This window comes from Phyllobates terribilis, unplaced genomic scaffold (genome assembly GCF_046119375.1).
Source record: "Phyllobates terribilis strain yellow unplaced genomic scaffold, ASM4611937v1 Scaffold_2__4_contigs__length_985480577, whole genome shotgun sequence".
In the NCBI taxonomy this organism is placed as follows: Eukaryota; Metazoa; Chordata; class Amphibia; order Anura; family Dendrobatidae; genus Phyllobates; species Phyllobates terribilis.
This window is the reverse complement of record NW_027362762.1, coordinates 445,148,522-445,161,168: the sequence shown is the minus strand read 5'-3', so window position 1 is coordinate 445,161,168 and position 12,647 is coordinate 445,148,522. Positions and strand designations below refer to the sequence as shown.

Below are 12,647 nucleotides of genomic sequence, written 5' to 3'. Positions count from 1 at the left end.
AACCAGCCAGGAAGCAGCGCTGCAGCCACGCCGGGGCCTCGGGGGTTAGTATAGCTTTATTTGTTTTAATTTTTACGGTTCACACTATATAAATCCATGCTGTTTGCATGGATTTATACAGTGTGACCTAGTTGTCAAGCACTTTCCAAGTGATGCTATCGCCTGGAAAGTGCTTGTCAATCTGCATGCGGAAACGCATATGGATCCGCATGTATTCTGCAGGAAAAACGCATGCACAATCTGCATGCGTTTTTTCTGCCAGGGAGATGCAGAAATGCTGCAGAAAATTTCTGCTTCATTTCTGCATCGTGGGCACATAGCCTTATTCTCCCTTCTAGCCTTTTGGGAGTGAGCACACTGTAATCACCCCGCCCCATCCCCCCTCCATCCTCCTCCTCACTGACAGCCTGCTCTACACAAACACACTACAGAGCAGGCTGTCAGTCAGGATGCGGGGGAAGCGATTACAGCGTGCGCACTGGAAGTGCTGACTGATCTACGCCCTGATGATTGGAAGCGAGCAGGGAGAATTTACCTTCACTTTCTCCATGCATCCACTGGACTGCAAAACTTGCTCTTGGGAGGGAAACGGTTATCCTGGAACAATCCTGCTGACCATGCTAGAAGTTGATGTCCTAGTGTCCCCACCAAAGGTAGCATGGTTGTCCTAGTGTCCCCACCAAAGGTAGCATGGACGTCCTAGTGTCCCCACCAAAGGTAGCATGAATGTCCTAGTGTCCCCACCAAAGGTAGCATGGACGTCCTAGTGTCCCTACCAAAGGTAGCATGAATGTCCTAGTGTCCCCACCAAAGGTAGCATGGATGTCCTAGTGTCCCCACCAAAGGTAGCATGGACGTCCTAGTGTCCCTACCAAAGGTAGCATGAATGTCCTAGTGTCCCCACCAAAGGTAGCATGGACGTCCTAGTGTCCCTACCAAAGGTAGCATGGATGTCCTAGTGTCCCTACCAAAGGTAGCATGGACGTCCTAGTGTCCCTACCAAAGGTAGCATGAATGTCCTAGTGTCCCCACCAAAGTTAGCAATAATGCTTGTACAAGAGTCAGACTCCCTCGCAGGCTGTTTTACACTTTTTAAAAAAAAAGTCTCATACTTATTACTACGCATGTGACTTCTCCTGTACTCAGGCGCAGGCTGGTATTGAAATCTGATGGCTGATGCCCAGTAAAAACTCTGGCCAGCAGAGTAAAGTTTTTTTTGTGGATCACAGTGCTTCACTAACCCTTGCCTCCCTCTGCTCCATGGCATGAGATAAGATAAAAAGAAGAAAAACACAATTTGTGTTTGTAGGACAACAGAGCCAATAAGCAGGCTGGTCTGCACTTTATTCTGTGCATAGAAATGGAGCAGGTGTTCCTGTAGTCCTATGCAAAGCCATAGATAATGTATTGTGATGTCATGGACTGCAGGTAAAATACATCTGACAAACTGAGCTCTGCTATTCTGAGAACTGTATGTGGAACCAGAAATGAGGTAGAATCATAGTGTACACAGATGTAGCAGAGCTACAGGTGCTTTTCACTAAATTAGAATATCATCAAAAAGTTAATTTATTTCAGTTCTTCAATACTAAAAGTGAAACTCCTATATTCGACAGTCATTACAAACAGAGTGATCTATTTCAAGTGCTTATTTCTGTTAATGTTGATGATTATGGCTCACAGCCAATGAAAACACAAAAGTCATTATCTCCGTAAATTAAACTAATTAACAAAAAATACCTGCAAAGGCTTCCTAAGCGTTTAAAAGGTCCCCTAGTCTGTTTCAGTAGGCTCCACAATTATGGGGAAGACTGCTGACTTGACAGATGTCCAGAAGGCAGTCATTGACACTCCACAAGGTCCCAGAGATCCAATTCTCATTTGGAAATCAAGGTCCCAGAGTCTGGAGGAAGAGTGGAGAGGCCACAATTCAAGCTGCTTGAGGTCTAGTGTGAAGTTTCCACAATCAGTGATGGTTTGGGGAGCCATGTCATCTGCTGGTGTAGGTCCACTGTGTTTTATCAAGACCAAAGTCAGCGCAGCCGTCTACCAGGAAATTTTAGAGCGCTTCATGCTTCCCTCTGCCGACAAGCTTTTTGGAGATGGAAATTTCATTCTCCAGCAGGACTTGGCACCTGTCCACACTGCCAAAAGCACCAATACCTGGTTTAAAAACAACAGTATCACTGTGCTTGATTGGCCAGCAAACTCGCCTGACCTTAACCCCATAGAGAATCTATGGGATATTGTCAAGAGGAAGAGGAGACACCAGACCCAACAATGCAGACGAGCTGAAGGCTGCTATCAAAGCAACCTGGGCTTCCATAACACCTCAGCAGTGCCACAGGCTGATCGCCTCCATGCCACGCCGCATTGATGCAGTAATTGATGCAAAAGGAGCCCTGACCAAGTATTGAGTGCATTTACTGAACATACATTTCAGTAGCCCAACATTTCGGATTTTAAAAACCTTTTTCAAGCTGGTGTTATAAAGTATTCTAATTTACTGAGATAATGACTTTTGTGTTTTTACTGGCTGTAAGCCATAATCATCAACATTAACAGAAATAAGCACTTGAAATAGATCACTCTGTTTGTAATGACTCTATATAATATAGGAGTTTCACTTTTTGTATTGAAGAACTGAAATAAATTAACTTTTTGATTATCTAATTTTGTGAGAAGCACCTGTGAGTTAGTGTTTCAGTCCAGCTACATCTGAGCACATTGATCTTACAGAATTTCTGGTTTTGCCTTAAGACTGCAGCACACGCTCAGCTCTGCTCCATCTATGTACTCTTACTTTACAGCATTGTCTGGTTTTACATAGGACTGAAGCACAAACTCAACTCTACATAAAAATAGATGGTAAAATCTGAGTGCTTAGATGTAGCAGAGTCAAGTTTATGTTTCAGTCCTAAATGAAACCACAAATATTGTAAATTAATGGAGTGCACAGATGTGCGCTGAAGATGACTAAGGGCCCCCATACACATTAGATATGTCGGCTGAACCCTCTGATATTGATTGATTTTGGTCTAGTCTCTAAGGTATCAATTTAAGCTGCCATTATTGTCATGTCTTTACTTTACAGTCCAAGATGACACTGACCGTTCCACTCTGTTTGCTGCCAGTTAATGTGGACATGGTTGTTTAAATGGCTTGTCCACATCTTAGCAGACAAGGGGATACATTTCTATAGTTCTATTCAGTTTTTTCTTATCTAAATATATCTGTAACTGCATAAATATCTGCTAGTGTGGTAAAATGTCTCAATCTACAGATAAGAATATTGTGCTGACTAGAAACAATTGTATCTACTCAGTTGAGAGCAGGATTATTTTGTCAACCTTTGTATGTAAACTTGAGTATTCTCAATAACTCAGCTAGCGTGATCTTGACAATTTTAAGAAATAGAAACACTGAGGCTGTGTGCCCACGATGCGTTTTTTAAGCGTTTCTGCAGCGTCAATTCCGCTTCAGAAACTCTTAAAAAATCGCTTGTCAGAAGGCCTGCCATGTTCCCCAATGATAATCCGCATATGCTGTGCACATGCTGCGGAAATTTCCGCTGTGGATTATCATTGCGGAAAAATCCACAGCACTCCCATTAATTTTACGTAATTGCGAGGTTTTCATCGCCATTGACTTGCATTGAATCGCTTAATATCCGCATCACTACATGTGCACATGCGGATATTAAGCGATTCAATGTACGGATGGTACCCGGGTCTGGAGAAGAGGCTACTCTCCTCCAGACCCGGGTACCATAGTACCTGTAAAAAAAATAATAATAATAATACTAAATGACGTCATGGAAGGCCTTTTTAGACCACCGCGAGCCGCCCAACACACCTGATTCACCGGATAAGGAGACCGGGGGCCACCAGAAGGGGAGTATAATGTTTATTTTTTACCGTTCTTTTTAATTATTAACTTGGTTACACTATATAAATGCATGCTGGTTGAATGGATTTATATAGTGTGACCAAGTTGTCAAGCACTTTTCCAAGTGATGCTAAAATCGCTTGGAAAAGCGCTTGACAACCCGCATGTGAAAAACACGGGACATCCGCTTGTCCCTGGCAGAAAAAAACGCATGTAAAATCCACATGCGTTTTTTTCTGCCAGGGAGAAGCAGAAATGCTCAGGAAAAAATCCTGAGCATTTCTGCATCGTGGGCACATAGTCTAAAAGAATTTCAGAAAGTTGTTTAATTTCTATAGTAATAAAGCTGAAATAGACACTTTCAACAAGCTTTGCATAAATCAATTTTACAGGATACTATAAGAAACGTTTGTAATTTATCTTATGAAAGATATTCGCTTGCCTCCTTCAACTCGCCATTCACTCTTGGGGGATAAAAAAAAATTCAGCTCAAATCCATCTTGCAAGACAGATTGCCAACATCAGCTGGTGTCATTTTACACAGCTCATTATACTCTATAGAGGGGCTAGAGTAGAATGAGGATCACTTGATTCTTGGTTTTCAGGAGATATTCCACATTATGTACCTAAACTTCATGGGTGCCAATAACAATAAGCAGGACTGTATATACAGTGGACACGGAAAGTATTCAGACCCCTTTAAATTTTTCACTTTGTTTCATTGCAGCCATTTGGTAAATTCTAAAAAGTTCATTTTTTTTTCTCATTAAAGTACACTCTGCACCCCATCTTGACTGAAAAAAAAACAGAAATGTAGAAGTTTTTGCAGATTTATTAAAAAAAATAACTGAAATATCACATGGCCATAAGTATTCAGACTCTTTGCTCATTATTGAGTAGAAGCACCCTTTTGAGCTAGTACAGCCATGAGTCTTCTTGGGAGTGATGCAACGAGTTTTTCACACCTGGATTTGGGGATCCTCTGCCATTCTTCCTGACAGATCCTCTCCAGTTCCGTCAGGTTGGATGGTGAACATTGGTGGACAGCCATTTTCAGGTCTCTCCGGAGATGCTTAATTGGGTTTAGGTCAGGGCTCTGGCTGGGCCAGTCAAGAATGGTCACGTATTTGTTCTGAACTCACTCCTTTTGTTATTTTAGCTGTGTGCTTAGGGTCATTGTCTTGTTCGAAGGTGATCCTTCGGCCAAGTCTGAGGTCCAGAACACTCTGGAAGAGGGTTTTCATCCAGGATATCTCTGTACTTTGCTGCATTCATGTTTCCTTCAATTGAAACCAGTCGTTCTGTCCCTGCAGCTGAAAAACACCCCCATAGCATGATGCTGCCACCATTATGTTTCACTGTTGGGATTGTATTGGGCAGGTGTGAGCAAGCAGTGCCTGGTTTTCTCCACACATACCACTTAGAATTATCACCAAAAAGTTCTATCTTCGTGTCATCAGACCAGAGAATCTTATTTCTCATAGTCTGGGAGACCTTCATGTGTTTTTGAACAAACTCTGTGGGCTTTCATATGTCTTGCACTGAGGAGAGGCTTCCATCGGGCCACTCTGCCATAAAGGCCCAACTGGTGGAGGGCTAAAGTGAAAGTTGACTTTGTGGAACTTTTTCCCATCTCACTACTGCATCTCTGGAGCTCAGCCACAGTGATCTTGGGGTTCTTCTTTACCTCTCTCACCAAGGCTTTTCTCCCACGATTGCTCAGTTTGGCTGGACGGCCAGGTCTAGGAAGACTTCTTGTGGTCCCAAACGTCTTCCATTTAAGGATTATGGAGGCCACTGTGCTCTCAGGAACCTTGAGTAATGCAGAAATTCTTTTGTAACCTTGGCCAGATCTGTGCCTTGCCACAATTCTGTCTCTGAGCTCCTTGGGCAGTTCCTTTGAGCTCATGATTCTCATTTGGTTTGACATGCACTGTGAGCTGTGAGGTCTTGTATAGACAGGTGTGTGCCTTTCCAAATCAAGTCTTATTAGTTTAATTAAACACAGCTGGACTCCAATGAAGGAGTAGAACCATCTCAAGGAGGATCACAAGGAAATGGACAGCATGTGACTTAAATATGAGTGTCTGAGCAAAGGGTCTGAATACTTGTGATATTTCAGTTTTTCTTTTTTAATTTGCAAAAATTTCTACATTTGTTTTTTTTTCTGTCAAGATGGGGTGCAGAGTGTACTTTAATCAGGAAAAAAATGAAATTTTTAGTATTTACCAAATTGCTGCAATGAAACAAAGAGTGAAAAATTTGAAGGGGTCTGAATACTTTCTGTACCCACTAACTTGCCAATGCTAAATAATACAATTACAAAGGATATGACTAGAAACAGTCTGTATCAAAGGTGAAAAGATGAATAAAACACCAATGAGAGTGTAAACTGACTTAGTGGGACCTTCTCTATATAACAGGAAAAATGTCTGAGTGGAACTGGTATAGTCAGAATGGCTTTAATGCCCACATAATATGCATACACAGGCTCCAGAGAAACTAATTATGGCCATAAAGACATTCACCATAAACCTATTTACCCATATTGACAAAAATGATAGTATGCACCTGCTGATAAGTGTAAGGTACAGCCGTATCACAAATACGCAGGCATATGCACTCATGCAAAGTGCAAAAGTTAGTATAGTACCTGAAAAAGTAGATGGCTGGATGGAGGAAAGTCCCACCACACACACACACACACACACACACACACACACACACACACACACACACACACACACACACACACACACACACACACACACACACACACCCACCCACCTTGACGCGCGTTTCACCTCTTGCTTCTTCCTGTTACATAGGGAGCAGGTCCCAGTAAGTATCCTTTTGTTCTAAGCTCTAGATCAATTTGCACAATAGCTGACTATTTACCTATCTGGATTTGGTGAAGTCCCCCCAAGCTGGGCATTCTGTGTATTTTTTAATTATAACTTTAACAATTTTCCTATAAAGATCTATTGATTTTTAACTGATGGTTCTCTTCTTTTACATCGAATAATAATTCTCTACTGGAATATGTGCTTTATGTATTATTTGAAGTGCCATTAACTTAATTGTATTGGACACTTTTTTGATAATAGAAACATTGAATGTAGCTTGAGAATGAAGATGCTGGTCGAGTTTCAGAAGAAATGTTGTTTCTAGGACTGTTCAGAGGTGTCCATACTTCACTGGAATGATTCATGTTACATAGACTATACATGGTTACGTAGACTGCCACTTTTGGTGTTTTGATGTCACAAAGAACTCAATCGCCTCCCCTTTTACATGAGGCAATAATGACAAATATCGGTGTAAAATTTGTGTTAATACACATGGGTTTCTAGCAGAGGCTATCGTGTTAACACTGTTACTCCTCAGTGTCCCTCCACCACTGGTGCAGCTGAATTTCAGCTAGCTCTATTGACAAGCTCCTCTGTGACTCTCCTCCCTGCCATGGAAATTTCATACAGTTCAGTATAAGCAGTTTTCAGTCCAGCTGGGTGGATGGAGACCGAATACACTTGTACTCGTGAGCTCTCAATTTTGCTGTTACTTTATCTGCTCATATTTTGCATATTGATGACTTTGAGATTCATAGCTTTATAAAAGCAGCCTGGATGTCCCCCCCCCCTTCTGGGTTGGGGGCAGAGACAGTAGAAGGGTGAGGTATGACTATCCTTAATATTATTGATACCCCACGTGACCACATATTGCCTAGTCTGAGCCAGAACATTTCAGATCAAAGAGGAGTGAGCCAACAATCAGGTGGGCAGCTATGGCAGTGGAACAGGCAAGGGGAGGGTCATGGAGAGGTAAGTATATTATTTTGGGTGTTTTGGTGAATCTTAAGCCAATGTATGTTACTGTAAGTATCAGACACAATATACACAGAGCTTTAGACTGTTATTCCTTCTTTCCTATACACCTCACAGTTCACAGGGAGACAGTACCTGCTCCTCATTCCTTTTTTCGTAAACAGAAGGTGCAGCAATGCGGAGGTTATTATACAGAAGTACTGGGCTGTATAGATGTGAATCCAGGTCTGGGGTGAGGAAAAAGACTTGTTAGAAAACTCAGCACAATCTTTGTGTCTGCCCCTGATGGTTTTCTCATGCAGCGCCTCCCTCTCTTCTCTCTACAGAGTATGATAGGCTGTATAACCTGGTAAAGAGTGAGCTGACAAGTTTGTTGCATCTTGTGCAAGATGAGATTGAGCTGTGTGTTGTTTTTTTCAGAGTGGATAATTTAAAAGGGAGGGGAGGAATAGTTTTATCAGAGAATATTGATTTTTTTTTTTTTTTTTTTTTTCCTCCACTTTTAAGATATAAAATAACATTTCTTATTGGCCTGTATTGTAGTATTTGTAAGCCAAAACCTGGAGTGGAACAATCTGAGCAAATGTGAAAAGCTACGCGCCCGTGATCAGGAATAGCTTTTGCACTCTGTCAATTTCTCTTGCGGGAATGTTGCATTTTCCACATAGACCTGCATTAGATGTGGTAAATCTGCAGATTACAACACACGTGCTTTTTTTTTTTAAAGTGTTTTTATGCAGCGTAAATGCACCCAAAAAAGTATCTAAACATAAATAATTATAGAAAACATAACACGGGTTTGAAGGTACATGGATATTTTCCCTTCCCAGCCCAAAAACACAAGCCTGCAGCCACCCCAGAATTGGTGCATCACTTTAGACTTGCCAATTTTGGCACTTTGCCCTGGTGTGGGTGCAATCGGGGTAATAATTTTGGTTGATAACAACTGTGATTTTTTTTTTTAAAAATCATATCTGCCATCAACCTCTGGGATTAGGGATGGAGGAGTGTCTATCAAACACCCCTATTACTAACCCAGTAATTTAAAAATAAAAACACACACACAGAAAAAAAACTTTATTTTAATAAAGACTGCTATTCACAGGCTCCGGGTAGTTTGAACAACTCTCATAATAGCCCCTGGTTCATTGCTTCTCTGAGCGAGAGCCAGCGGCTGTGCTGAGAGTTGGGAGCACCTGTGAATACCACGAGGATCGTGGATTACGTCGCAGGAGCTTCGTGGGAACTTTTTTTTAAGAAATTGGAGAACAAGGGATAGTATGCTGAGTCTTTATTAAAATAAAGGTGTGGTTTTTTTTTAGAACTTACTGGGTTAGTAATGGGGGTGTTTGATAGACGCCCCTCCAATACTAACTTTTATGGGTACATGCCTGCTGACACCAACCCCAAAAATTATTTACCCAATTGCCACCGCACCAGGGCAACCTGAAAGCACCAGAATTGGCGCATCTCATGTGATGCCCTAATTCTGGGGTAGCTGAGGGCTTGTATATTTAGGCTGGGACAGGCCCAATAACCAAGGACCTTCCCAGCCTGATAATATAAGGCCACAGCTGTCTGCTTTACTTTTGCTGGTTATCAAAAATAGGGGGACCCCACGTTGTTATTTATTTATTAGGTTAATACAAGTACATTAAACTAGGCACTCAAAACACTAATTGTATGTCTCACGGACTAGCTGAGGTGCGGGATTCATGCGGAAATTCAGCTGCGTGAAAGCCTGAACAAACACCAATCAGGGGAACGTAGCCTAATAGAAACACAGCACCACTTCTGCATTTTGTGCCCACTCCTGGTTTAGGCTTACAAATACTGATGTAAAATACTGAATGTGTGAATGTGGCCTGACAACATCTTAAAACTCACAATTGAGATGAATTTTCATGAAATCACATCCACTTTGCTTGAACTGTTTAAGCACAGCAGATTTTCTATATAAAAAAACCTAATTTGCACTACATGGGAGCATGGTATTGAAGAGACTAGTCGCGAATTTCAAGTAACATCAGATCATAAATTGTTAATGTTGGTAAACTGGTTCATTAAATTCTGGGCTGTAACTTGGAGCTAGCGGACAGCAGCAAAGAAATATACAGATTTGCCTAAAACGTAACTGTAGTTTTTAATTATGATTTCATTGATAGTATACGTGAAAATAAGCTGCTTTGTAATATATCTGATCAGAGAAATCTGCTTCTTTCTCCTGCTGTACTCCTTTCATTCTCTATTCAGGGCTAAAATCTGTATACAGTGAACACTGATTTTCCCATCACTGACATGGGAAATAACAGTTGATGCTTATAACCCCTTTCTGACGTGGGGCGTAATAGTACACCACACGTCATAACCACCTGTTTGGTGCAGGCTCCAGCGCTGAGCCCGCACCTCTCCAGGCACATGTCAGCTGATCTATACAGCTTACATGTGCCTGCAACAGCCGCCAGTGGAATCGCGATCCACCCACAGCTGTTAACTAGTTAAATTCCGCTGTCAATCTGACAGCCGCATTTAAATTGCGCTCCCGGGAAGCACGTCATAGACCCCGTCCACCTGCCACCCCCGTCACATGATCACGGGTCGGCATGACAACCCGGGGTCTGCAGGAGACCCCTGTGGTTGTCACTGCTAGATTGCTATGAGCAAATGTTTTAAAAAATGTTTCTTATCACCCTTTTCGCCCCCCATTCAAAATAAAATAGTAAAAAACAAAACACATATTTGGTATCATCGCGTTCAGAATCGCCCGATCTATCAATATAAAAAAAAGAATTAATCCGATCTGTAAACGGCGTAACGAGAAAAAAATTCTAAACGCCAGAATTAAGTTTTTTTGGTCCCCGCAACATTGCAATAAAATGCAGTAATGGGCGATCAAAACATCGTATCTACTCCAAAATTGTATCAATAAAAACTTCAGCTCGGCGTGTAAAAAATAAGCCCTTACCCGGCCCCAGATCCCGAAAAATGGAGACGCTACATGACTTGGAAAATGGATTTTTTTTTTATTTTTTTTTTTAGCTAACTTTGGATTTCTTTTTCCACCACTTAAATAAAAAACAACTATACATGTTTGGTATCTATGAACTCGTAATGACCTAGAGAATCATAATGGCAGGTAAGTTTTAGCATCCAGTGAACGTGATTAAAAAAAAAAAAATAAACTGTGGAATTGCACTTTTTTGCAATTTCACCGCACTTGGAATTCTTTTTCCATTTTACAGTACACAATATGTTAAAACCAGTGATGTCTTTCAAAAGTACAACTTGTCCCGCAAAAAATAAGCCCTCACATGGCCATACTGACCGAAAAATAAAGTTATGGCTCTGGGAACGTTTGTTTGGCCCAACAAATTCACATTGAACTCTACATTTTCCAGTTGCTGCTCAGTGCCGTTCAGGAAGAATACCGGGCCCCCTGAATCAGCTGAGGATAGGCCATTCATTTAGATGTTTTGGAAGACCCTTTACACCTGGCTACCAGTAGAAGTCAAGAAACTGCATAGATAAATGTCAGTAGGGGTGAAAAAGAAATAATAATAATAAAAAAAAAAGTACTTTTGGCTAATTCAGAAAAATCTCTTGTGTTGGACAAGGCGGACTAAAAAACATGTTGTCTCTGTCTTTTTTCCAGATCATACATAGAAATGGCTTCTCTTGGTTTCCCTGCCAGCTGAGTTCAGCCTTTATGTACAATATCATTGTGGCTGCACAGTAAATGTCGCTGCTGGAGCCGATTATTTCGTGGCCATTTCTCCCAGCTGCATCTCTGTCCCGCATATGGGTCCGGAGGTCGGGGTCCTTCTGCTGGTACCGGCCGGGAGATGAGCGCCTCGCGGACTGACGGACTAAGACTATTATATATATATTAGATAGATTTTTTTAAATCTCCCTTGAACAGCTCTATTCAATATCATTGATTTGCTATATAATTGTCTGAACATGCACTTGGCTAAATGAGCTTCCAATTTTTGTACCATATGTTTAATGAAACATCAGTGCGGTATACTATACAGAAATACTCTGTGCTTCTTAAATATAATTCTTGCTAAAGCTGCCATTTTTGTTTTATTTTAGTTATATCAGCAAGGAAGGCTTTGCCAGCTTGGAAGTGAGTTCTGTGAATTGGAAGTTTTTGCAAAAGTATTACGTGCATTAGATAAAAGGTAAGTTGGCCTTTAGTGGGGAATCGCGTTGTTCTGCAATTCTATATGCGCCGCCTCCTTGTCCATAATGAGGACTATACATATATTACTGCACCAATGGTTATGAAGCAATCTTCCAACCTGCTCATTGTGGCTACTTGAAAGTTCTAGTTCGTGTGAATGGCTGACAATATACAGTGGGGAAATTATTTGATCCCTTTCTGTTTTTGTAAGTTTGCCCACTGACAAAGACATGAACAGTCTATAATTTTAAGGGTAGGTTAATTTTAACATTGAGAGATAGAATATCCCCAAAAAAATCAAGAAAATCCCGTTGTATAAATTAGATACTTATTTCTCACTGCAAAATGAAAATAAATGTATTTCATCCCCTACAAACCATTGAGTTCTGGCTCATACAGACCACTTAGCCGCTCTTAATCAACTCGTTACCTGCATTAAAGACAACTGTCTTACATAGTCACCTGTATAAAAGACTCCTGTCCACAGACTCAATTAATCAGTCAGACTCTAACCTCTACAACATGGGCAAGACCAAAGAGATTTCTAAGGATGTCAAGGGTAAGATCATAGACCTGCACAAAGCTGGAATGGGCTACAAAACCATAAGTAAGATGCTGGGTGAGAAGGAGACAACTGTTGGTGCAAGTAAGTAAGAAAATGGAAGAAATACAAAGTGACTGTCAATTGACATCGATCTGGGGCACCATGCAAAATCTCACCTCGTGGGGTATCCTTGATCATGAGGAAG

At 41.2% G+C, this 12,647-nt stretch overlaps 1 protein-coding gene across 1 annotated transcript in view; it reads left to right on the top strand.

The window, feature by feature from the left end:
- The window catches only part of APPBP2 (amyloid beta precursor protein binding protein 2), a 55,844-nt gene that overhangs the window by 22,933 nt on the left and 20,264 nt on the right, over positions 1 to 12,647 (top strand). The window contains exon 2 of the mRNA XM_073665480.1: positions 11,808 to 11,896. Coding sequence (XP_073521581.1) covers positions 11,808 to 11,896 — 89 coding nt within the window. The remainder of the gene's footprint in view (positions 1 to 11,807; positions 11,897 to 12,647) is intronic.